Here is a 27217-nt window from a genome sequence, read left to right on the forward strand (position 1 = left end):
GAGAGAGAGTGTGTGTGTGTGTGTGTGTGTGCGTGCGCGTGTACGCGTTGGTGTTTATCATCTCACTGTTGTCTCTCATTAAAGCACATTTAGTCAAGACATTCTGAGTGTAAAAAGCCCTCTGGCAGATTTACCTACACCTAAAGAAGGTAATTACACTAAACCGTCTGAAAAGAGCATTACATACCTTTTAAAGACTGAGGTCTGCTTGTATAATATATATTTTGTTCACCGTTTCTCTTCAGGTGAATTGGAATGAGGCTGTATTATCACTAGATTACTGTATATATGGGTGTAGTCTTAAATGGCAGTTTATTTGTGGTTGCCTGCATGTGGTGTAGCTGCTTCTATCTTTTTTTCGGTTGCTGGTATGATTATCTTGTGTTGGCATCTGTTTGTGTTTGCACAATTGGCGTTGACCTTTTATGAGGAAAAAGGAAGTCTGAATGTTTTCTCGGCGTTTCTGGGGAAGGGACTTGTTAGCCTGGCTGTCTGTCTCGGACGTGCTTCAGGCTGGACTTCCGGGCAGGCTGACGGTAAAGGCCACCCCCCCCCCCCCCCCGTTACGGGGGGGCAGATTGGCGGTGGGGGGTGAACGCGGGTGGGAAAGCGGGTCTTGTGTTTATCTGCGCGCCGCGTGCAGTGCTGTTAGCGTATTGGGGGTAATAGAGTCAGATAACCCGCCCTGGTGGTGGCGTGGCGATGTCATGGCTGGCTGCGTGCGGGTGCGATCCGTCTCAGAGTCTCGCGGCTGGGAGTCGGTGACAGCGAGCGGACGTGAGACGTGTGTTCGGGTCGGGGGGGAGCTGGGCAGGCCGCGGTGCTTTGAGCTGGGCAGGCCCCACATAACGGCTGCAGAAGGGCCCTCACATAGTGTGTGTGTGTGTGTGTGTGTGTGTGTGTGTGCGTGCGTGTGCGTGTGCGTGTGTGGTGTGTGTGTGTGTGTGCGTGTGTGTGTGTGTGTGTGTGTGTGCGTGTGTGTGCGTGTGTGTGCGTGTGCGTGTGTGTGTGTGTGTGTGTGTGTGCGTGTGTGCATGTGTGTGTATATCAATGAAACTAAGTAAATATGGTTTCCTGCTCATTGTATGTCACTGTGTGTTTCAGTTAGGGAGAATGTGTGCTTCCTGCTTATCTGGTGTGTCTGTGTGTGCGTATGTGAGTTTGTGTGTGTATGTGGGTATTTGCATTTGCATGCATAACATAATCGGGAGGGGCTGCATGTTTCCTGCTCATTGTGCATATGTGTGTGTGTGTGTGCGTGCATGCATGTGCGTGTCTGTGTTTGTGTGTGTGTGTGTGCATGTGTGTGTGCGAGCCTGTGTGTGTGTGTGCCTTTGTGTTTTGTGTGTGTGTGCTTGCGTGCGTGCATGTGCGTGTGTGTGTGTGCGTTCGTGTCTGTGTGTGCGTGCGTGTGCGTGTGTTTGTGTGTACGTGTGTGTGTGTGTGTGCGTGTGTGTGTGTGTGTGTGCGTGCGTGTGTGTGTGTGTGTGTGCCTGGGTGTGTGCGTTTCCGTTTCGTGTGTGTGTGTGTGTGTGTGTGTGTGTGTGTGTGTGCCTGGGTGTGTGCGTTTGCGTTTCGTGTGTGTGTGTGTGTGTGTGTGTGTGTGTGTGTGGTCCAGCTGGGAGTGGGACCCTTGGCTCGCGGCGCGGTCCTTGAGGGCAGGCGCGCGCGGTGTTAAGACTTATTGATTTTCCGATGATACCTTATCTGTCTCCCTCCTTACGGAGCAAGTGCTCCGGTTCCCACACGCGGCCCCCGGCCTTTGATCCGCTGGCCCCGGCCACAGGACCTGCGGCTGGTCCCTGGGCACCTCAGAGACCTCTGAGCGAGCCGCGCGGTGCTCCGCAATTTCACAAAGAGCAGCTGCTCTCACGAGCGATCTGCCCTTCGCTCCTCAGCTTGAGCTGCGTTTTGAAAAGATTATTCATAAATAAATAAAAAACATTATCTTCACATCAGCGCTCTTTTTTTTCTTCTCTTTCACCGCTTTTTTCTTTCCTACAGGGTACAGTGTATAACGAATACCGTAGACAGGAAATGAGAGCCACTGCTGGCTTTCTGTACGGCGCCAGTTTGAACTTTGCTTTGTTTGCAAGGTGACGTCTTACATAAACACCGAAGTTCGGTTGTGAACGGCTAGGCTAACACGAATAGCCTGCAGTGAATTAACTGCAGTCCCAGCAGAACCTGGCTCCTGGCGGGCTCCCCAGTGGCCTGGCTTGGTGTGCACCTGTTCGCTGAGTGCTGACTGCTCGCTATTTGCTCTGGACTTGCTGACGCTTTCCCCTGCGACCTCTCCCCCCCCTGCGTGGGTCAGGGCTGCTGTCTGAAGCTCCGGCCCGTGGCTGTTAGCAGAGGAAAGAAAGGGCACGAGTCCCCCGGTAGAAATCTGCGCCGCGTCGTGTCGCTGACAGAGCGAACGCTGACCCGCGATGGTGACTGTAGGAAAGAGGCGGCCTGCGGGTGCCATTGCAGCAGGCGCTGATATCAGCCTGCGTGGGGGCGGGGGGGGGGGGACTGGGGGGGTCAGGGTGCCCCGCTGCGAGCCCTGCCTGGCCCCGTCCGGCCCCCGCGCACTCCCGGGTCGTGTCTGTGTCGCAGCCCGCTGCGTCGGCAGAAGGAAGCGGGAGCGCGGGCGCTCCCCCCGCCCGCTGTTCGCCGTCTCTGACAGGTGTCGGGTCGTCTGCGTCGCCCACGCTGGTGCGCGCCTCGCCGCGGGGGCGGGCGGGCCACGGAACACTCCGTCATCCCGCACCTCAGCGAATGCCAGCCAGCGTGGGTAGTCTTCGCCAAAACCGCTAACGCAGGGGGCCCCTCGTGTCCTTCGCCCTGGTGCACCCGGGGGGGGGGGGTGTCGGCTGCAGCTTGCATGCTGCAGAATGTGTGCGCAACAACACCCCCCACCCCCCCAGCACAAGCCCAGCAGCAGCTGACTCATCGCGGGCGCGTCAGTCTTTCCACGCGTTATCATCTGAGCCGCACTCACTGCACCGCCACGGGGAGACGTTAGCATTAGCGGCCTGACGAGTCTCTCGCTTCTGCGGTGGGGGTTTTATGTTGATGACGACGATGATGATGATGATGATAATTAAATTATTCCAATCAGCTCCCGCAGCACGCGGTTCAGTGGCGGGCTCGGCCGGTGAGGACCCGGAGGTGGCGGGCTGATCCGGTGACGGTGCGGCGTGGCGTGGCGTGGCGTGGCGTGGCGCTCTGCGTGCTGCGCAGGCCCACGGGCTCGAACCCGCGGCTGCGCTACGGCGTCTGAGAGAGCGAGGACGCGCTCCGCCAACCCGTGCGACGGGTTCGGGGAGCCGCCGCTCCGCCGCGTCGCTAATGGTCTCCGGTTGCGGATCGGCGGGACGTTGAGTGTGGGGGCGGAGGGAGGGAGGGAGGGAGGGACGGAGGGAGGGAGGGAGGGAGGGAGGGAGGGAGGGAGGGAGGGAGAGCAGGCTGATGTGCACAGCAGCGTGTGTGTGTGTGACGATCCATAGCCCGTGGACCCGTTCGGATGGAGCCATTATTCTGGCACACGTGAGTCCGGAGAGGCTGGCCGGGGGCAGAGGAAAGTGGTGTTTGGGAGGTTTTAGGTTTTTCAGGCCCACGCTGTGATCTCTCCCTCTCTGCCGTTTGTGTGCGAGCAGAGCAGACCGCCGCTGGCCGGGGCTTTGAGTGTTCCTCCCTGCCCTCCGCTCCCCCCGCGCTGATGAAATTACACAGCTCTTAAAAGTGAGTAATTGCCTCTGTCCCGCGAAGGCGTCTGCTGACTGTTTTGAAAGGAGCTTTTCATATCCACCTCAAGGTAGGGGATCTGTCGTTAGCCAGGCTTTTTTTTCACCCCCTACTCCCCCCTCCCCTCCCCTCCCCTCCCCTCCCCTTACCCCGCCAGCGTCCTCCCTCCCTCCCTCCCTCCCCCACCATACCCCCCCCCCACCGCTTCTCGCATTTGATCCGGGATACCACCGCCGTGGCGGTTTTGTGGGAATGGCGGAGGTGCTGGTTTCGACGCGGCCCGGCTCGGATCCGCGGCGCCGAGCGAACGAGGCTGTCGTCAGAACGCCGGCGACGCCCGGGGGAGAGGCGGCTTTAACTGCGTCACGCAGAGCAGAGCAGAGCAGCTTTTCCCCCTCTCCCTCTCCCCCTCCCTTCTGCGCCCCCTTCTCTATCCGTTTCCCCAATCTGGGAGCATTGCGTTTATCACAGGGCAGTGTGCTCCCGCTGTGGCTTTGATGAAAAGATCGTTATTTTTATACGCGGTATCCCTGGGCATTTACTGTATCAACACTAATATTGCGTTTTAGTCGCAAAGAGGTTACGTGGCAACGCAACAATAATAATTCAGTTTTTGGAAAACTTTAGGAAGCCCAGGCCAGAATGTATTCTTTATCATATAGAAAGAATATGAGTTGGAAGGACATTAGTATCACAAAAGCATAAGCATTCGTATAGTGGAGTCTTATCGGTTGTTATTAGTGCATGCAATGCCATATTCAGACATTAGAGGGCACATGCAGTCTATTATAGTTTGTAGGAGCGAGGGTGTGCTGTCCAAACAAACCTCAGGCTGTTTTGAGGTTTGGATCCTCTCACTTCAAAAAAAATAAATAAATAAAAATTCTCCCACATTTCTGCTCGAATCAGCCTCCATTTTAATCAGACAGCTGATTAAAAAAAGCTGACCGTCCATCAAAGGTTTGGCCCGTGGCACCTGACCCTGGTTTTCGGGCATGCTGAGTGACTACAAAATTGCCTCCTATCTGAAAACAGCCATAATGTTTCATGTCACGTGTTCCTTTGACATGTTTCTTTCTTTTTTTTTATCAGATAGGATGTCAAGTCCCTTGGTCTGAAATATCCGGTGCAGTGCCCTTTATGACACGTGCCTGATTTATATTTCCACCTAAGCTGTAATCTAACACATCGCATCCGAGTGTGACTAATTACCCAAATTGGCCAGTATTTATTGCTGTTTTGTCAACACACTTCCAGAATGTTTTTAACATCCCAGTACTATGAACAACACACAAGAGTGTGTTATGATGAGACAGGGGTACCTGAGCAGTTATTTTTCTTTTTGTGTATATACAGTGGGTTTCATTCGAACCAGTCCCAACGCCCTGTTACACTGAAATCCATAATCCAGTGAAAATTACTGGTGATGATTTTGTGATGATTTGGTGATGAATTTCACTTTACTTAATGATATTTAATGATGCTCACAAGATTATGTTGTACCTATTTCAGAGCAACCCAATAAAGCATAATTGATATAAATATGACATTTTTCTTACGTCAAATTAATCGTTAGCGGGTTCCCTTATCGTGATCAAAATGGATGGCATATAGTTTACACGTATCGAAATGCAGTTGAAATCAATGCGTCTGAAACAAAGCAGGGCTCAGGGGACTTTGTCGAAATTGTAATTACACATTTGATCAGTTGTGATTAGAGCAGCTCATTTTAACCGAAGCGCTTTTCTGGTTTTTTTTTTTTTTTAGTCCTTTCATTGGTTTTCAATTATTTTTTCCCCCAATACCCTTTCCATTATCCACTCTATCGCGCAGCCTTTTTTCATATTCAAATGAGAGTATTTACACGCGCCCGGGAATTTCCTAATGAATGAACTCAGCGATGTGTCCTCGGTTATGATCGCACCTTGAAGAATTCCGCCATCTTGTCGGTCGTTTGCCCGGTAATAGGACTGGGGTGCGCGTGTCTTCTCCTAGGTTGTGCGCTGGGGTGTCGCCGAACACATCTCTCACCTAGACCTCCGCGCAACACGTCGCACCTTTAACGCCCCCCCCCCCGTCATCCATTACCCGGTTAAACTATATTTGGTTTCTGACCACTGGGCCTTTTTTTTGCGATTGTTTTACATAATATTTCAATTACCCTTCGGCCCCGGCTAATGGCTGTGGCGTACGCGGCGATGTAGGGCTGCTCTACCTTGGCTGCGTACCACATTAATTTCATTTTAAAAAGGCTCTTTATTGTAAGCGACACCTCATTACCGCGGGCCAGTGGCTGAGCTCCTGAGGACGGTGTTTTGTAATGAGGGGTCAAGTGAAGGCTCCGGTAATCACCGGCAGGGCCTGCTGCTTTATGAGTACGGTTATCACGGGAGACAGAAGGTGGGTGGGCGGAGGGGGGGAGCGGGGCCTGGCCGCGCTTCCTGCCTGGGGCGGCCTGTCCCCACAACTCACGGCGATACCGTTTCGTACTGGGAGTGTTAGCTAGCCGTAGCCTCTCTGCCACCTCACCGCACTCTAATGGCGCGGAGGAATGCTGCTCTAGGTTGATCTTGTGGCCCAGTGTTCTAGCTGTTCGTCCCCACCATTCGATTGATGAGGATTTTCAATTTACAAATTAACACATCGACAGTATTTACGACTGCTGAAGGACGGGTTTGGTTGAAATAAAGGTGAAGAATTTACTTGAAAGAATTTTTGTAAGAAGCAGGACACCTTTTTATTGAGTCTAAGTCATCTTAGATCATGTTAAATGTGTAGTGTCTACTTTATTTAACATGTTATTTATGTATATATATATATATATACATATATATTTTAAACTTTTTCTATTTAGTTTTTAAGCAAGATTTTAGAGCTAGGAGCTCTCTTATTCGCCACTGGGGTAGTAAATATTTTGAGGATAGCAACAGTCTAAATGTATGTTACTGTGAAGAATGTTTGTGCGTTGTTTTTACGCATCGTACCGTGTGAATGACGCTGGTTGACGATATCTGAAAATGAAACCTTTAATTAAAAAAAGGAGGGGAGCCTTTTTTTACGCAGAAGGCCATGGAACAGGACCCGCTGTACTCACGGTGTCAGTTAAGTGACAACGCCGAGAGGAATCCCTGCCGCTCTACGGGTTTCCCTTCTCTGGAGAACCGGTTCGCGGTAATAACTGTGAGACACGGCTGTGGATTGTGGGAAGGCGTGCGGCCCTGATCACTTTTTTATCAGGCAGCGGCACAGGCCCGGGAGGGGTACAAACAAGCAGATCCGCATGCCACAGATTTTTGTGGGAAGAGTCAGGGCGTGGCTCCCACCACAGTTTTACTCTTTGTGATGAGAGGTAAAAGGCACACCCGGAGGGGGAGGAGAATGAGGATACGGGAGAGCCAACGTCCACACACACACACACACACACACACACACACACACACACACACACACACACTCAAACATAAACACACACACACACACACACACACTCATAAACACACACACACACACACACTCACACATAAACACACACACAAACACATCAAACTAAACACACACACACACACACACACACACACACACACTCAAACATAACACACACACACACACACACACTAACAACACACACACACACACACACAGCACTCACAACAACACACACACACACACACACACACAACACACAACCACACACACACACACACACACTCAAACATACACACACACAACACACACACACACAACACACACACACACTCAAACATAAACACACACACACACACACACACCACACACACACACACAACCACACACACAACACACACACACACACACCACACACACACACACACACACACACACACTCAACAAACACACACACCACACACACACACACACACACACCAACATAAACACACACACACAACACACACACACACACACATACACACACATCTACACAAACACACACACACACACACACACACACACACACACACACACAACACAAACAAACACACACTCACAACACACACAGCCACATAACACAACACACACACACCTCAACACACACACACACACAACACACACTACCCACAAAACACACACCACATCACACACACACACACTACAACACACCATACACAAAGACACAACATCACAAACACAGGTACACACAACACACACACACACACACATCAACACATAACACACACACACACACACACACAGCCACACTCACAAACACACACAGACACACATACACAGACACACAAGGCACAAACACACATACACACACACACACACACACAAAACACCACACACACACACACACACACACAGACACCACACACACAAGCACACTCACCACAAACACGTACCCACAGAAACACACACACACACACACACCAACATAACACACACACACCAGACACAACATACAAACACACTCACACAAACACACACACACACACACACAACACACACAGACACACAGCCAAACACACATACACACTCACCACAAACACACAGTACCACACAAACACACAACACACACTCACACACACACACACTCATACACACTCATACACAAAGACACATACAACAAACACAGGTACACACATACACACACACACACACACACTCAAACATAAACACACACACACACACACACACAGCCACACTCACAAACACACACAGACACACATACACAGACACACAAGGCACAAACACACATACACACACTCGCACACACACAAAGAGACACTCACACACAAACACACACACACAGACACTCACGCACACAAAGACACACTCACTCACAAACACACGTACCCACAGAAACACACACACACACACACATACACACTCATACACGAAGACACATACATACAAACACAGGCACACACATACACACACACACACACACACACACACAGAGCCCAGTAAAGCAATTGAGAGGAATAAGGAAGTTCAGTCGCTTCTGCTGCTGTATCAGGTTTCTGCAGCCCCAACCCCCCCCCCCAAGGCAGCCACGCCGTCTCTTTATCAACCACTGCTTTTTAAGGGCCACTCGTAAGAGGCCGAGTGCCCCCCACCCCCCCCAGCCCAGCCATGTTGGACAAATAGCTCTCCAGCGCAGACTGCGCGGCACGACCCCGTGCGGGTCAGGAGCGTGTCGAATAGCAGGAGTCAGACAGTCATCTCGTTTGCTCCGGCAGGAGGGCCGCGCGCGCAGGAAGTGCCCGATCGATAGCACTTACTCCTTTCTTGTTAGAGTTCCCTCAGGCCCTTTGATAGAGTGTAGCCCAGCATTGCTAACCGGCGCGGAGGCTGGGCCGGGGGGCCACGGGGGCTCGCGGGAGGAAGGAGGGAAGGTCTCAGGCTGGGGCGAGCGCTCTCTCCCTACTTTCAACCATTACAAGCTCTCCCTCGAAGAAGGAGGCGAGGAGGTGGGAGGAGGTGGGAGGAGAACCACGAAGAGAGCAGGTCGTCACGCATTCCTCGAAGGGCATCTCAAAGCCGGCTCCCAGGGCTTACGTTGCAGACGAGTCTGTTTACGCAAACGCCTTTGTGAAATTGAACAGTCTGTCAGAAGAGAATCAGCTCCCTGGTCAACCGATATGTTGCTGTGCTGTAATTTGGATTGGCCCTTGTTTGAGGCCCTCATTTTCATTTTTAACAGAGATAACTGCTGTTCCTTTTTCTCACTGTTGTAAGGAAAGCTGGAATGTTTTTTTGTTTTTTTTTTGATGAAGGAAAAATAATCTGAGAGCACCATAAAACATCTTGAACAGCAGTCCGGATTCAGTGAAGTCAGTCTAAATGCAAAATGATGCAAAGATGTCTTCTTATACTATTTAGGGAGCTTTGTTTCAGGATAGATACTGTATATCAATAACATTACACCTAAGACACACTCCCTTCATTAAGGTACAGCTATCAACATAACTGAATTAAGTCTCTTCAGCTGGAATAGCCCTCAGTCACTCACTCCCTATTTCTATTCTACTATTTTATTGATCAGTTGCAACAAGTTGCTTACATTTACCAAATCTATTGTAATTATGATAGGTTGGGTCAATTATTTGCTCTTCTGTTGTGATGAAAATTTCATATTTATCGTACATAACTGAAATATGCATTTTCGTATGTATTTTATAGCCTGAAACTGGAACCTTGTTTCTGTGGTCATGTTTGTGGTTTAGCGAAGTGTTGGGGAAGTGGATTTGCTCTGTTTGGCCTGACAAACATTGGATTGAAACTTTGTAAATATGCGGTGCAAATTGCAACACAGCTTGCAGTTTTTTTTTTTTCTTTATTCAGTTAGCAAGTTGGCCAGGATCGTCTGCAACGTTGGTGTGGGTCCTCCTGGGACCATCTGGGTCATGGACCTAGCCGGTCAACAAGAGCTTGACACATGAATGAGAATACAGCCTAGTCCTACACTGTTCTCTGACGAGGTAGCGCACAATCTAGTGTTAACACCACCCCCCTAAATACCGTAGACGTACAACAGCAATACAACTACTAGCAGGATTGTTGTCAAGTACCACAAGTGCTCAGAAGCTAGCTGAGCATGTTGGATGGGATCAAACCAGGCTGTTTTTCAAATTCACTTGTAATTGTTTATCAGTGGCGGGAAAACCACTGCGATTCTGGCAGTTCTCAGCCTTGAGAGTTCTTCTAAATGCTTTACTTGCCGCAGTTAGAGCTATCAATCAATGTAGTAATGCTATAGCTTTGGTAAAAGCAGAGAGTGAGCGAGAGGGAGAGAGAGTGCATTACATCAGAGAGGAGAAGAGAGAAGTGGCTTTGAAGAAAGCATTTCCCTTCTCTTGTTGCTGAGGGTTTTTATTAAATAAAAACGGCTTTGATCTTTTTTTGTTTGTGCTGGTCTGTTAGATTTGTGGCTCCATGACTCCCCGGCTTCCAGTCAAGGGGGCCTGGTGTTGATAGGGGAACAGCTGGAGGCGCGTCCTCCATTACCCGACCGGCTCAAGTCCCTGAGGGTGGGGGTGGAACATGGGGGGGCAGGGGGCAGTGTCTGGGCAGCTACGACGACAGAAACTGGACACTAGAAAGTAGGAAGTAGTTCTGGGGAAAAGTGTTTTGGGCAGAAGGAGAAGTTGCGGCGGGGGGAAAGGGGAAGGAGTGAGGGTGTGATGTGGTCGGGTGGGTCATTTAAGGTTAGGGTGTACCCCGTACTGAGTAACAGCTTCCTCTGGGCGGGAGTGAACCCTGCCCGTTGCGTCTAGGCCTGGAGCCCGCCATTGTTCTTCTGGTGGCAGTTGGAACGCGTACGGTGCGGTGGCTGTGTGTCACTCCGCTCATTGTTTGCTCTGTTTGAGGAATCTTTCTCTCGCGGAATTCGTTTTTTTTTTTTTTGTTTGTTTGTTTTGTTCGCTTTATGTATGAACTCTCACTGTGCATCGCGTGACTCTTTGGTGTGTGCTTCTGCGGCTGTTTCATTATTTGCAGTGTTCATGAAAGAGCTTTCGTTGCTATAAGAAAGATTTTCTTGAGTGGTTGAGTTTCAGTAAAAGCATTGCAGATAACACAGTGGCCGACTTCCTGTTACCATGGCCCCTGCGGGGGGTTTGGTTGGGGTGAGGGGGGTGGGGGGGTAGTGCTCTTTCACAGGCAGAGTCCTGCAGGGGGGTCTTGCCCCCAGTGATCTGCTGTTCTGTGGCTTCCTGGGGGGGGGGAGGTGGGGGGTGGAGCTGGACCTGTGACTCTGCCCCAGGCACCCCAGGGATCAGGCAGTGGGGAGGTGGCCCCCGAGCCGGGCAGCCGGGCAGGAAGTGGCGGCCGCGTGCGGCCAGGCGGAAAAGGAAGCGGTGCCTCCCGAGCTTGCGAGCTGCGGGGAGGAGGAGGGGAGGAGCTGCGGGGAGGAGGCAGCGGGGAGGAGGCAGCGCCTCCTGCCAGCTCTGCCGCGCGCGGGAGTGAGACGTCAGGCCCTGTCAGTGCGCTCGGCTGGCCTGCCTGCGGGGGGGAACGGATCTCTCCGGGAGAAGTCTGCTGACAGAAACGCAGAGAGAGAGAGAGACAGAGAGAGGGAGGGGGAGAGAGAGAGAGAGAGAGAGAGACTGACTGACTGACTCCACGGCTCAGTGGGGAAACTGCCTGCTATGCGATACAGCACGGGGGCCCTGGGTGGTAAAAAGCCTGCGCTTGCTAAACACAGAGGACGCTAACTGCGCTTTCACAGGGTTAGACTCTCTACGAGGGAAAACGCAGCGAGCGTCACTGTGGGCCGGGGGGGGGATCTGAAATGAGGAGTTACGGCGATAGCATTTTATTCGCCCCCCTTCTCAGATTTCGCGTAGTGTCGAATCGTGTCTCCGAATCCTTCCGTGAAGCCGTGAACTTTGACCCCTAGACCTCCAGGAGGTTGTGGAAAGCCTGTGGTGACGACCCGCGCTTTGTCACCGTAAAGTGCGCCGGCGTGACGAGGACCCGGGGGGCGGGCGCGCTTCCCCGCTCATTTGCATGGGCAGGAGCGGCAGAGCGCGACCGGGATCGAGCCGGCCGCTCCGGCAAGGTCAGCGCAAACAGAACCTCTCCTGTGTGTGTGCTACAGCTCTCCTCCGCCCCGCCCCGGGGGCCCGCCCCGAATCACGAGGTCATCATCTCACACCGGGTGACATGTTTGTCCCGCAGGCCGCGATGATGTCACCGGAACAAGGCTGTGTGAGATTGGGGTAGAGGTGGCGGGGGGGGGGGGGGGGGGGTTACGAGGGGCGTGTGGCTCGAGGCTGGAGGGCGCAACAAGCTTTGTGCGTTCTGCTTTAAAAAATGGGAGTTCTCGCCAGCCTATCAGCTGCAATGAGGAGCCCCATAAATCATGTAATGGGATAGATGTGCGCACCCCCCTCACCTACCCCCCGACTGTGCTGCCTGGGCCCGGGGCGATTAAGGCAGAGCCCACTGCTTAATGGAAACCTGTCCCGGCGTGAGCGCTCAACAGACAATGGCGGCTACTGTTGGTTCCCCTCTGTTTCGGTGGAGAGGAAGGATGTAAAAGGCTGTTTATGGAGCTGTCCCCCTTCCTGCTGTGCATTTTGGGCTGGGGGGGGGGGGGGGGCAGAGCACAGTGGCACGTGAGTTTTGTCGGTGGAGCCGGCAAGGCCGTCATCCCTTAACGATGCGGCGAAGACCGGCTGGGAGGTGGGAGGGGCCGGGAATGCAGAGGGCGTTGCCATTCTCCTGTCACTCAGCCTTGTTGTGACAGATATGATGTGACGTGATGGGGGGGGTGGGGGGGAATTCAGGCACTCCACCCACCCCCCCACCCCCTCCATTAAAGTCATAAGAAGGAGGAGAGCGTGACCTACCAGTTTGCAAATCACACATCACAGACCGCAAAGGGAGGAATGGTGGAACCTTGTTAAAGAAGAAGAAGAAAAAAATAAAAAAGAAACTCCCGTATAGCCTACTTAAAGTATTAATCACCGCACTGCGCCGTGTCTGCTTGAATGGATTTGTCTCCCGACCGCAGTATTGACATTTTTCTGTATGAAGTATCGGCTAACGGCCTCTCAGAATGCAGAGACATGCCCCCTCTGCGGCGGCCGGGCCGCCAGGTACGCCTGGCCTTTCCGTCGGCTTAATTAAAAGGCCAGGCGTGAAAATCTGAGGCGGCTCCCGGTTCGACAGATTAACTGACCCACGCCTGATGGTGCGGGCTTATTTGTTGGGGCAGGGGTGGGGGAGGAGGGGTCAGGGTGGCTGGCTGAGTGCTGGCCTCGCTCAGAGTGATTAGGAGGAGTGCGGATGCTGTCGGAGTATCTCTGTTTAAGGATGTGCTAATTAGGCGCGGGTCAGACGGCGGGGTCGGCGGGTTGTGTTGAAAGCGCCTCCGGTAATTAGCCTGTCTCCGCGCTTCGCTTCTCCGTCAGGCTCCGACCGTTTATGACAGGAGCGCCTCCTGCTTTCCGCGTGCTTCTGATCGGCCTCCGCCACCTCCTCTGCGCTCCTCCCTCCTCCTCCTCCTCCTCCCTCCGCCTCTCACCTCCCCCTTCTGCCTCCCTCGTCTGCTCCTCGCTGACCTCCGCCTCGTCCCCCGCCCGACCCCCCCAGCTGCCGCCCCCCGGCTCCGTTTGTCGCGTCGGCGTTGAAAGCGGCATTCTGTGAGTCTTTGAGGACACGGCCGGGGAGCGACCCTGGGGAGGAGGCTCCTCGTCCTCACCGTGGCCAGACACTTTACTCCTCACGGATCCCGCTGCGCACTTGCAAACAGATGGTGGATTAGCACCAGTTAGCCCCTGTTTGGGATTATTTCCTTTGACGGCTTAGAAACAGGAAAAAAAAAAAGAAAATGACGGTGCCATTGTTCTGTTTCTGTGTGCATTTTGTATTTGTTGCTAATGTAGTGTTATACGCCAGCAGTTCTACTGCTCTGGTAGCATGTGTGTTCCACTGGCTATTTTAATATTTGCAGATTCTTGAGGCTATGTGCGCGTGTGTGTGTGCATCCTTGTGTTTGTGTGCGTGTGTGTGTGTGTGTCCTTGTCTGTGCATGTGTATTTATGTTTGTGTTCGTGTTTATGCACGTATGTCTGTGCGCGTGTGTGTGTGCATCCTTGTGTTTGTGTGTGTGTGTGTGTGTGTCCTTGTCTGTGCATGTGTATTTATGTTTGTGTTTGTGTTTATGCACGTATGTCTGTGCGCGTGTGTGTGTGCATCCTTGTGTTTGTGTGCGTGTGTGTGTGTGTCCTTGTCTGTGCATGTGTATTTATGTTTGTGTTCGTGTTTATGCACGTATGTCTGTGCGCGTGTGTGTGTGTCCATCCTTGTGTTTGTGTGCGTGTGTGTGTGTGTCCTTGTCTGTGCATGTGTATTTATGTTTGTGTTCGTGTTTATGCACGTATGTCTGTGCGCGTGTGTGTGTGCATCCTTGTGTTTGTGTGTGCGTGTGTGTCCTTGTCTGTGCATGTGTATTTATGTTTGTGTTTGTGTTTATGCATGTATGTCAGTGCGCGTGTGTGTGTGCATCCTTGTGTTTGTGTGTGCGTGTGTGTCCTTGTCTGTGCATGTGTATTTATGTTTGTGTTTGTGTTTATGCACGTATGTCTGTGCGCGCGTGTGTGTGCATCCTTGTGTTTGTGTGTGTCCTTGCCTGTGCATGTGTATTTATGTTTGTGTTTGTGTTCATGCACGTATGTCTGTGCGTGTGTATTTATGTTTGTGTTTGTGTTCATGCATGTATGTCTGTGCGCGTGTGTGTGTGTCCATCCTTGTGTTTGTGTGCGTGTGTGTGTGTCCTTGTCTGCATGTTTTAGTCTGTGTTCGTGTTTATGCACGTATGTCTGTGCGCGTGTGTGTGTGCATCCTTGTGTTTGTGTGTGTCCTTGCCTGTGCATGTGTATTTATGTTTGTGTTCATGCACGTATGTCTGTGCATGTGTATTTATGTTTCTGTTTGTGTTCATGCACGTATGTCTGTGCGTGTGTATTTATGTTTGTGTTTGTGTTCATGCACGTATGTCTGTGCGTGTGTATTTATGTTTGTGTTTGTGTTCATGCACGTATGTCTGTGCGTGTGTATTTATGTTTGTGTTTATGCACGTATGTCTGTGCGTGTGTGGGTATGTGACTGTATAAATAACTGCAGCGCCTCGGACTCCTCGGTGTTGAATTTTGCTCTGTTATGACTTGCGCAGCACTATTATAGACGCGCGCGTTGTCAGGGAAATACCTGAGACAGCAGCGTGTGCTTCCACTCGAACGGGCGGTGCTGTGCTCGCCTGTCTCATAGGACATCATTAACACAGGCCTCCGCGGCCCCTGCGCTTCTGCCGCACTGTCCCAGTCCACCAGGGGGGCGATGTGGGTAGCCTCTCTTTACCCATGATCCACTGCTCCCAATTCATCCCGGGTGAGCGGCTATAAGTCTCCTATTGGACAAGGTTAGATATTTATGTGGTGCATGTACAGTAATGGTAAATGGTAAATGGACTGCATTTATATAGCGCTTTTATCCAAAGCACTTTACAATTGATGCCTCTCATTCGCCAGAGCAGTTAGGGTTAGGGTTAGGTCTTGCTCAGGACAGTCGCATGCCAGGCGGTTTGAACCGGCAACCCTCCGACTGCCAGACAATCGGTCTTACCTCCTGAGCTATGTCGCCCCAGTAATAATACTGTTTAAGAGCGAACTGTCATAAATGGCTGTGGGTAGTTTGGCCGGATAGGCTGTGTTGGAGTAGTGTTTTAAGTGCTGTGCAAACGTAATGTGAGCTCCTGCGATGTGTTTGATGGGTTTACGTCTTGCGAATAGTTTGGTAATAAATGTGGCCCTTACCCCCGAAAAGATCCTGCAACGGTTTGCTCGTAGTCAGAACGGAAGAGAGCTGCACCAGATGCAGCTTCCTGAAGTTGTCTTATTTCCATTTTTATATTATTTCCTCTGAAATTACACTGAGATGAGACCAGTTTCCCTGGTAAGCGTGAGCTGCACCTCCGGTAAACATGTTCTCTGTAGCTCTGCGGAGGCCGAACGAGGAGAACGAGGAGAACAAGCACCGGCACTGTACGGTTCTGTAGAAGCCCGCAGGCAAGAGGTCACCCGCAGGGCTCCTGGCTCCGATGCCCAGAGACTCCTTCTCTGCAGGAGCGGAGTGCGCGAGCCGGCTCTCACGCGCTCCAAACCGCTGACAGCTCTGTTTCCCCTTAACACTTCAGCGTGCAGCCTTGCTTGCCTGCGCCTGTTAACAGAGAGCAGAGGAACAGAGCAGCCCAGCTAAAAAAAAAAATAAGGGCCAAATTCGAGTACGTGTGCTACTTGTGTGTGGTATATGAGCGCGAGTGTTTGTGCTTGTGTTTTTTTTGGATTATTGAGCAAAGCTTTGCGCAGACCGCTTCAGGGTTAGGGGGGCTTCATGGTAAATAATTCAAACTGTCACCCTCAGAGGAAATAAAATCATTAATAAATAAAAAGGTTTTCATTAATATCAATAACGCTAAACTTAATTAAAGGTAAGGGAATACGTAGCGGAGTATTTGTATTGCCTTTAGAGCATAGCCTGTGTCGTATTTGATTCCTAGTAATATAGCTCTCTCGCCCAGTGCATGCTGGGATAGGCTCCAGCACGCCCTGCAACTCTAACCAGGAATAAGCAGGTACAGATAATGGATGGTTGGGTAGAGTAATATTTCTGTAAGAATGACACAAGAACATAATATTTATATTGCTGATATGTGTACAGTTGAAGTAGTTAAGGCAAACAAAAATATGACCTTCGTTGCAGACTCTGGATTTAGTAGTCGCTAGTGTTTCTGATAGTAAATTCTTGCATTTATGCAGTAATAGAATGATATGAATGCTGCTCGGCGATACGCCATTCACTGGTGGTGTAAAAGCATGGGAATAAAATTTTATATGGAGCCATTGCTGTATTTCAACTGATGCCTCAGTCAAAAATGAAATGGAACTGTACTGCTATGACTTTTTATAAAATTAAGTCGTGATTATCTTCTCATTCAAACACTGAAATTAAAATCACTACAGTAAAGTATATAAATCAGGTACTAATCAGGTAGAAATGGCTCATTTACCTCTAAAATGTCTTTCCAATTCCTCTGCCATTTCTCAGCTGAGGAGGATGTTACACCACAACAGACCCCTGACACTACCGCGAACGATGACTAATATTCTGCTTCTAAGAATAATATTATAGAATACAGTTTCTATATTAGTCACGTATGTCTGTCTGTCTATCTACTCACACACACAGACACAAGCACACACACACATACACACACTCACACACACAAAAACACACACACGCATACACACACGCACACATACACACGCACACACACATGCACGCACACACACACGCACACGCACATACACACGCACACACACATGCACGCTCACACAAAAACACACACGCACACACACACACGCACACACATGCACGCCACACACACACACACACACACACACACACGCACACGCACACGCACACACATGCACGCTCACACACACACACGCACACGCACACACACACGCACGTCACACACACACACACACAGCACACACACACATGCTCACACCATACACACACACATACACACACACCACACACACCACACGCACACACACAACACACACACACACACACACACACACACACACACACACACACACATGCACGCACGCACGTACACACACACGCACACACACATGCACGCTCACACACACACGCACTCACACACACACGCACACACACACACACACACACGCGCACACACACACGCACACGTACACACACACACACACACACACACACACACACACACACACACTCACACTCTTATCTGTATCTGAGCCTTCAGCAGTGAGCCATGTTTATTCCGTCAGGCAGCGGGTTTTAGTCCTGGGACAGACGTCGTGTTCGGTGACTGGCTCTCTGCTGCTTGTCACCGAGAGGAGCCATCAAAGCTGCCTTTAACCGGTCTTCTTCCTCCCGCTCGAGTCTCCTACCTGACAGTTCCTCAGTGTTTTCCTTTCTTTCCTTTTTTTTTTTCCTTGGTCAACCTGCATCTCTCTCCATGAATATTCATCCACGGTCCCCTTTCTGTCTACTGCTTCCTCCTCAAAAAAACCTGCTTCTAAAAGTGGAGCTGTCTCCTCGCCTCATCCAAAGTGGGCCATCTCACGTCTGGGCCCAGGCGCTTCTGTGGAGAGACGTTTCCTTTAATCAAGCCCCGGCTTCCCTTTTTACCTTTGTACGCGTAATAAAAGCAACAACAGCAGCTAAAAATGGCCACAAATAAGACAAGACACTCCTCAATGGCTGGTAATGACACTCCACTCAAAAGTGTTTTTTTTTTTTCTTTTTCTTCTGAAAACTACCCTTCAGTCTCTGAGTAATTTGCATTGTGTCTCACAGGTGTCCATCTTGCCATTAATTACAGACAATTCTAATCATGCGTTCTCTTGCGAGAAAACAAATACGTCATGCATATCAATGTTTGGAGAAAAAATCTTTCAAAATTGTACCTTTGAAGGTTCTAATAGAACCAAGTGAACAGTTAAGATGAGCCAAAAAGGTGATTGTAATAACAAAGATTAATTAGTATATGTATATTTAATTGTTTGTATCAAAGTGAAAGGATCCACCTGTTACCATGTGGGCATAACATTATTGTCGTGCTTGTCAGGAAAAATTGAGCACATTTCCATGCTCTGTGGAAAAAATTACCCCCCAGTGGTAAGGAAGTGCTGCATCATGGGATTGAGGAAATCGCTCAGAATCCTTCGGCGGTGATGAGCATTGACCACGCCCACATCACCGTGGTCCTCCACCAATCCGCTGCTCTTTGTTCCTCGGGCTCGGTTTAAAACTGACGGGGGACGGGGCCTTTGCTGTGGCTGCCCCGGGACTGTGGAGCTGACTCCCTCTTTCCATTTGGTCTGCACTCTCCACAGACACTTTGAGATCTCTTCTCAAATCCCTTATTTATTCCCTTGCTTTTTTACTCCACACGAGATCTGTCCGTGTTTTTGTTGTATTTTTTGTTGCATTATTATTGTATGCTTGTGTATTACTACATTCTCCTCTGCTTTACACACCTGTGTATTTATTGATTGTACAGAACTTTAGTTGACGATAGTCATTTTACATGTACTTTAGAAATAAACGCGAGGTGACTTGACTTGACTCGCCTTCTTAGGGGATGAGTGAACACAGGTCATGCAAAGAAAGTACACCCTACACCATTACAGGACCCACCACAACACTGCCCTGCTGTAACCAAGCTCTGAGGCCTGTTTGCTTCAGTGTGCACCGCACGTGCAGTCGTCCACCATTAAGAACACGCATGTCGCATTTCTTACATGTCCGTGTCTTGTTTCTTAGCCATGGAAGATGTATACCGCTACGTCTTCCTCACCCAAGTTTTTATCAGTGAGGAGACAGCTCTGGAGGTCTTTTATGCTGGATTTTATATTGACCTTATCAGATTTATGTGTCACTTTCCCATTGTAAACACTGTTGTTTTTTGAGGGGTTCAGTGCTACCAATTCTAACAGAAGCACTAACCCCCCCCCCCCATGTAGCTTCTGGTCTCAGCTCCAACTGTGACTCTAGCATGCAATTACAAATGTGGAGCCCTCCCTGGTGCTGTCCTCCCCGCGGTAAACACTCCCCTGGCACCGCACCGTTGTGTCTAAACGGCGTATTGATCACGGGGGCCGTCTGCGGATCGAACCCCTGGAGTCCCTGGCTCTCCCCGCTCCCCTGCCATCCCCCCCCCCCCCACACTTCTCCCTGGAAACCTGACGAGCTGCCTCTTCATGTCTCGCTCAAGCTCCCTCCTCTCATCTGGCTTTGCCGACGCTTCCCGACGACGTTCGCCTGGAAATTACCTGCCAAGTCCCTCAGGCCTTTCCTTTTGTGCAGACAGCTCTATTCTAAATAAAAGTTTTCTGTGGCGCGGCGTACTGGCTGCCTGGAGAGGCTTCGGGAGGGATAACATGGGAGACGTGACTGAAGCTGTGTGACAGCTCTGTATGCGTTTTGTTCCGTCTCCAAACGGACGTTAAAGGAGTTTGGGAGCGAAACGTTTGTGTTTACATTCAAAGAGCCGTCCAAATCAAACTGATTCGCTCATTAGTGGGCTTGCTGCTTAGTGCAATACACGCGCCCCCTCCCTTCCTTGCTGTGCGTCGTTGCAGTCCGCGGTATCTCGCTTGCGGTTCGGGAGCCAAGCGACTGCTCGTCATAAATGCAAACCAGTCTACTTGTCTTGCAAATCCAAAATTGACACGTGTTGTTTGTTGGTGAGCAGGTTTTCAGCGTTCAGACTGGCGTTCAGACTAGCGTTCAGACATTCAGAATCGGCCGGAATTCAGTTCATCTCCGGTGCGGCGTCGCTAACTCCTGTGTGTATGCTTCTGTGGAGGAGGTGCAAAGTCCAGATGTTCTCTCCTCTTTGGAGCGACAGGGGTGGGCATGGAGTTTTTGGTTTGACACTGTATACGCTGTCCGTTTTACTGTGGCTTTTGATACCGTAAGCAGTGAGTTCAGCGTTTTTCTGTGATGTAAACGCGTTTCTCTTTGCTCCTCCAGAGTTCCTCGTCGTTGGCGGAGGTGGCGGCTGGGAGCAGTAAAGCCGGGGAGCCGGGCCTGCACGCCGCAGCGGTGGGAGAAGCCTCTGAAGGAGGCGCAGCGCGGGAGCAGGGAGTCAGCGTCACCCCTTCTCTCCCCTCCGCCCCGGAGCCGGACGGCGTGGGCCGCCCGCCTTCCAGTGAGTCACCGCCCGCCCTCCACCCTCCCCGACCCCCCACCCCCCGCCACTCCCTCCACACCGATCCCCCCCCACACCCTCCACCTCCTACGCCACATCCCCCACCCACCTCCACCTCCCACGCCCTACTCCAACCACCCCCACACTGCCGCCACCCACCCCCCACTCCCCACCCCACCCCCATCCCCACTCCTCCACCTCCACCCCAAACCCCTCTCCCTCCCCCACCCCTCGCACACTCCCTCCACCCCACCCCACCCCACACCTTCCACCCCCCTCCACTCCCTCCACCCTGACCCCCCTCCAGCCCTCCATCTTCCAAGCCACCTCCACCTCCAACCCCCCCCCCACTCCCTGCTCTGCTCCTCACTCTTCTTCATTACTCGCCCGTCAGCTCATCCAAGCCCAAAAAATGCCCCGTACGCTTTGGTGTCATATGCAGGTGTGATTCATGTGCAAAGTTAAGGGTGTATTTGTAATAAGACTATCACTAGGCCCTTATGCTCAAAACTAATGAGCCTTGTGTTTTTATTTATTTATTTAACTGAAAATGTTCTTCCTTTTGGTGCTGGTCATGTAACAGCTTGACGGGCAATTAAAGAAAATGTTTTCCCACTTAATTTTAGGTGCTTCTTTGCAGGAAAGTGTTGTTCTGACCATGTGGCTAATGCATTTGTGTGACCCAAATTTTTTACCTTGGGTCAACTATGGACTATTCAAGGAAGCAGTTAAATAGTAGCTTGCTCTCTGTTTACATTGGATGTTTTTGCATACCCATCTGACAAGAAAATCCTAAAGAGTTAGAGCACACATCTGCAAAAAAAAGGGTTTGGAAGTAAATATGTAGAACAAGGTTTCCATTGGTTATTTCATGGTACTGTCAAGGCATGCCTGTTTAATATTGTTCTACTTTGTCGCTATAGAAATACGTATCTCTCCAAATGTCAGGTTGTGGATTAACGGGCTCAAATGATTCTCTGTTCATTTCTTTTTATCAGTGCAAATAAATGCAAAATAAGTTTTTTCTTCATACATGCATTTTATATGTCATGCAAATGTGTATCTACATGTTTCAGGCCAGTGAAACCTTTTTAAACGGGAAAGCTAGTGTCTTTGAGATATAGTCCAGAGCCATCTAAAACATTATGCAAATCAGCAAGAACTGTCTAACGATGTCCGTATTGTTCATGGCCAGCGAACGTGATTAACCAGTTTTTGCATATCTTCACGCAATCCATATGCAAAATATGAAGGGAAGGAGACAAAAATGTATTTGCCGGCCGTATGTGGTTAATCTTGGCAATAATAATTATTCAGTATACAAATAATTATTGCTGTGTTTAAGGGTTATGTTGAACGCAACGCTGCAGATTATCATACATGACTGCTTCGGACGTTATCGTTCACCATGTCCGAACAGGCACACATTTACGCATCAGTATATGCATACCAACTGTGACGGTTCAAATGTGGTTTTGACCTCCAAAGAAACAGGAGGCTTGAAAGTCTAAAGCCGTCGTTTCAACCCCAAAGTACGCGGAACTTTTAGTCCCAGGAACTACTTTTCGAGGAACTAAAAGGTTCCTTCAGCCCATTGTTGTCTGCGTTTCCACCGCGGTCTAAAGACCCACGAAGATTAGACAAATTATTCCACTGACGTATGTAAAAGCAACATCGTCGGCTGTACCAACACATTTTCTGCAGACAGACACACCGTGCTCTGTTCTACTACGGAGGCATTTCTGTGGCTGTTTAAAGTGAAACCGGGTGATATTTGTGATGTTTTGCGTTGTTTTAATGGCAGTAGGATGACTCAGGGAAGTGCGGGATTTAAGCAAGCGTCTGGCTCATCAGTGGCTCTTGAGTAAAAGCTTCTGTCCCTTGAACTGTGATAACAAGGTGTTTCGACATCCCTCATCTTACTTAATACCACTTCCTGTTTCATTGGAGCTCCCTGACACCGCTGCTCAACACTTTTTCATCACCAGGCTTCCAGTCTTTAATTATAATCCCTCATGAAGAGTAATGCATTATGTTGACATAGGACACCAGGTGCCCTATTTGCATGAATGCAATTTATTGTCCATTTTACGTTGTTAGCACAGGCATACCAAATGGTTTTACAGATCCAGGCCACGGGATCATTGCTGTACTGAATATATTAGATACAAAGATCTGCTGTATGAGGAATGGTAAAGAGAGTAAAAGAACAAAGGGAATCTTGATCTTCTGCTCCGTCTGTTGTTTAGTTTTACATTCGAGGAACTTTATTATCCAATGTACCGCCATCGCCGCCTTCTGTAAAACTTCAGTTTCGTGTCAGGCCGGCTTGACATTCACATCTCCCGTGGCAGTCGACAGGAGGAGATAGCTTGCACGGAGGGTTCATTTTTCTTTACCTGTGTGGGAAGGTAAAACAAGAAAACAAGAGAAGAAGAAAAACAAAAAAAAAAGATTTTGTTTTTGTACTTACTGTAGATGGTTTGTTTTTGACCAGACTGATTGTATAAGCACAGTCCCCCCAGGCCAGTGGCGGTACGCTGCTGAGCTGTGCTCACATGAGACCGCTGTGGCGTCTGCCTGTGCGCGGAGACCTGGTGTCATCGGTCCAGTGACGGGCAAGCTTGTGTGCAGCGTGAGGACAGCGATGCATTCTACCGATGCCCCTGGCATGGTCATGACTTTTTGCATTGTGAAACTTAATATATAGCGATGTGTTGTGATGTAACTTTGTTGTGGTTTGTTGTGTTGTACCGTAGTGACTGGAAAGCACTTCGGCGCAACTCCTGTTGTTTTTAAATGTGCTATACAAATAAAAGTGACTTGACTTGACTTGACTAATAGAATGCATATATTACTGTATGTCTACTTTGCAACGGCCAAAATTGAAAGCCTGTAATGCAATATGACCACATTCTTCTCAACACATGCAACACCATGGTGATAATTTGACCTTTGGCATGCAAGATAAAGTGGATCCAAACGTGTGCTTTGTCTGAGGGGAAATCCGTATGCATATTAACTGATTTATGCATATGAATTTATATTCTGTGTGTGTGTGTGTATATAAACCTTAGTCATACAGTATTTGTCTTGGTTAAGACGTTATCAGTTTAACTTTCTACTCTGTTGAATCACTTCCTTGTCTTATTTCACACGCACATTTTAATTTGCTTGGTTGCGCAATCTTCAAAACTCTACCCAGATACTCGCTAGCTGACTAATTATTTTTGTGTAATTTGTTAAGAAAAAGATTTCACTAAGGAACATTTTCCCCAGTGCAATATGTAAACTGGCGTGTGTTTTAATGTGTACTGAAGGGTGGGCCTTAGTTGTCAAATTACGGTACTTGTCATATTCAATAAGTCTAATTTAATCGGGAAAGACTCTTCTGCTGTGATGAAACTGTCAATGTGAAATCTGACAGCTCTGCTGTGATCTGCTTAAAAGTGCTATTTTTAAACATAAATAATTTTCATTTCTTGTACCATCCAGTGAAATTCTAGAGCTAGTATTCATTACTGTGCATCAGTATCATGAATCGCACCAAGTTTATCATTTTTTGCTACTCATTTTTCATTCTCATATTTTTACAGTTACAAAAGAGAATAAATGGACGGATGCTGTCAGTTTGTATTTATTCAAGTTAGCAGTCATTCTGTCATGCAGATATTTTACTTTGTGGTTAGTTTTCTTAAATAATGACTAAGGTTTGTTTGCGAAGGGAAAAAAAAACAACAACTGGGTATTAATGGAGCCCTCTTTTAAAGTCGTCATTGCAATATGTCTTCATGTAATACTGTGGAAATGGCATTTAACTGGAGGTAATGGGGAATATGAGCAGCATTTCCCTTCTTAATATTGGAAGCTATTTGCTTTATTAGAATGGACCACTGAGGCTCATGTCAGCCTCGTGAATGTCTTCCGGATGGGACGTTGAGGAGGGTTGAGTATGAAATTACACTAAAGCATGACCTATAAAGGCCGCCCCCTCCCCCCCTCCTAAACCCCTGCCCCCCCACCCCCCCTCCTTTGATGTGACTGCTCAGGCCCTGGCATTGGCATGCCACATTATGACCTACATGTTCCTGAGTTGGAGCTCCTGGCCTAAGAGATCATGTCCATGTCAAGATTGCATATAATAAATGGAAGGCAGTCTGCAGAGGGTCTGTTTTGCCCGGGGGCTGTACTGTGACCCCTCCCCTCCCCTCCACTGCCCTTGTTTGTCCGCCTGTCTGAAAACCCAAATTGAACCCCCGACCATCGCTTGGCTGCCCATCAGGCCGTGTTTTTCACAAGGGTTACGAGACGTGCAGACTCTGTATTTATCTTAACAGCGGAGCATGACCTCACACATGGAAGTGCTGTCCCCGGTTTGTGCTCCAGCGTATAATCACGCGCGTGTGACACAGTGACGGCTCTCACTCGGACGTGACTTATTTCTTTAAGCTCAAACCAGCGTTTGTGAATGTTTTTGAGCCGGTTTTGACGTCTTAATGAGGTCACAGGTTGCTGACGGACAGCGCTGTGGGGAGGAGAGAGCGGGAGAAAAAGAGGGCGGGAGGGAGGGAGGGAGGGAGGGTGGGTGAGAAAGAGGAGCGTCCCCTGAGCGGTGATCCGTTGCCCCGACAGCGATGGCCGCGGGCGAACCTAACGAGGCCGGGGCTCGTGTGTGTTTGGGCGGAAAGTGGCCTGTCTCTTCGCATCAGGGCCGAGGAAACGCACCCCAGCGCGCAGTTCTTCCTTTCCTCCTTTTTCTAAAAAAAATAAATAAAAGTCTCGATGCCGTTCGGTCCGCCGCCCGCGCGCGTACGCATCATCGCGGGCCGCCGGCCGCATCGACCCGACGGGCTGGTTAGCCGGGGGCGCCCCCTGCAGCGGGCCGTCCGTGCGTCCCGGGGAACGGCTGATTCGGGGCGATGTGATGCGATGGACACCCCCCTCGGCGGGCGGAAGAGGAGCCCGCTGGAGCCGGCCTCACAAAGGGGGGGTGCGCGTAGCGTAGCATCCTGCCTGTCCCCGTCCTGCAAGGTTCACGGGCCATTTAATTGTCTCCCATTGTGTGTGTGTGCCGCTGTACTTCACATTTTACACGGCAAGGCGCAGCTCCCGGCGTGAGCTGATACGCAGAGTACGGTCCATCATCGTGCCGCAGCTTCTCCAGACGCTATCCGGTAGCATATAATACTGAAAAAGATTAGGTGGTCCGGAAGATCCGGAAGATGCAGTGAATGCCCTGTGACGCTGAAGCAGCCCCGGAGATACGCTCTCCACCAGTGGCTGTTCATTAAGCCTTCACCCAATCACGTCACGCGCCTGAAAGGGATTGTGGGTAAAGCATAGATCACTGCCCCCCCCCCCCCTTCCGAGCCCAGAACCGGGGGCAGTGATGTATGCTTTACCCACAATCCCTTTCAGCTCTGCAGGGCCTCGCGGACCCCGTGACACCCCCCCCCCCCGAGCCCAGAACCGGGGGCAGTGCTGTATGCTTGACCCACAATCCTTTCGCTCTGCAGGGCCCCGGACCCCGTGACACCCCCCATCCACCCCCTTCCGAGCCCAGAACCGGGGGCAGTGCTGTATGCTTTACCCACAATCCCATTCGGCTCTGCAGGGCCCCGCGGACCGCGTCGCAGTGCGGATGAGGAAACGCCTCGCCGGTCGGCGTATCGTTAGGCGTGCGTCCTTTATGCCGCGCGGCGGGCCGGACGAACGCGAGGATCTGTCACGTATCATATTCCGGCTGCTTTATTTTCGTCCCCCTAGAAAGCGCGGAGATGGCGGAGCGACGGGCTTGATCTACCGTCTCCCCTCCCCGCTCGCCGCGCTCGACGTCGGGCCTGCCAGATGCAATATCCCCAGATTTGAGCTCTAATGCGCTGTCAGTTCGCGGCGGAAGCCTTTTTGATTGACCAGCTTTCTCCCAGGGGCCTCGTGATTCAGGTCCTCTGACGGCCTTATTTTTACTTCCTGTTGAACCGCGGCGGGGGAAACCGAGAGGAGAGGAGACAGAACGTTTTTTAATTTGCGTGCGGGGAGCGGGTTGGGGGCCGTCGAGCTCCTTCTAGCAACGATTACGCAAGCACCTTGACAGTGGGGCTGGTGCTATGGTGCCCGTGCCTATCTGCCGTAGCTCTTTTGGTTTCCGTGTAAAATGCACTTTTGTAAGTCGCTTTGGCTAAAAGCGTCTGTTAAATGACTAAATTGCAAATTGATTGCTATTGTGAA

General features: G+C 50.3%; 1 protein-coding gene across 2 annotated transcripts in view; it reads left to right on the forward strand.

Annotated features, from left to right (window-relative positions):
* Positions 1 to 27217, forward strand: part of gse1b (Gse1 coiled-coil protein b) — a 285689-nt gene that overhangs the window by 70566 nt on the left and 187906 nt on the right. For both annotated transcript variants that reach the window (XM_064313833.1, XM_064313834.1), the window contains exon 2: positions 20812 to 20989. In XM_064313833.1, coding sequence (XP_064169903.1) covers positions 20812 to 20989 — 178 coding nt within the window. The remainder of the gene's footprint in view (positions 1 to 20811; positions 20990 to 27217) is intronic.

The sequence above is a fragment of the Anguilla rostrata genome, chromosome 16 (genome assembly GCF_018555375.3).
Source record: "Anguilla rostrata isolate EN2019 chromosome 16, ASM1855537v3, whole genome shotgun sequence".
NCBI classification, from domain to species: Eukaryota; Metazoa; Chordata; class Actinopteri; order Anguilliformes; family Anguillidae; genus Anguilla; species Anguilla rostrata.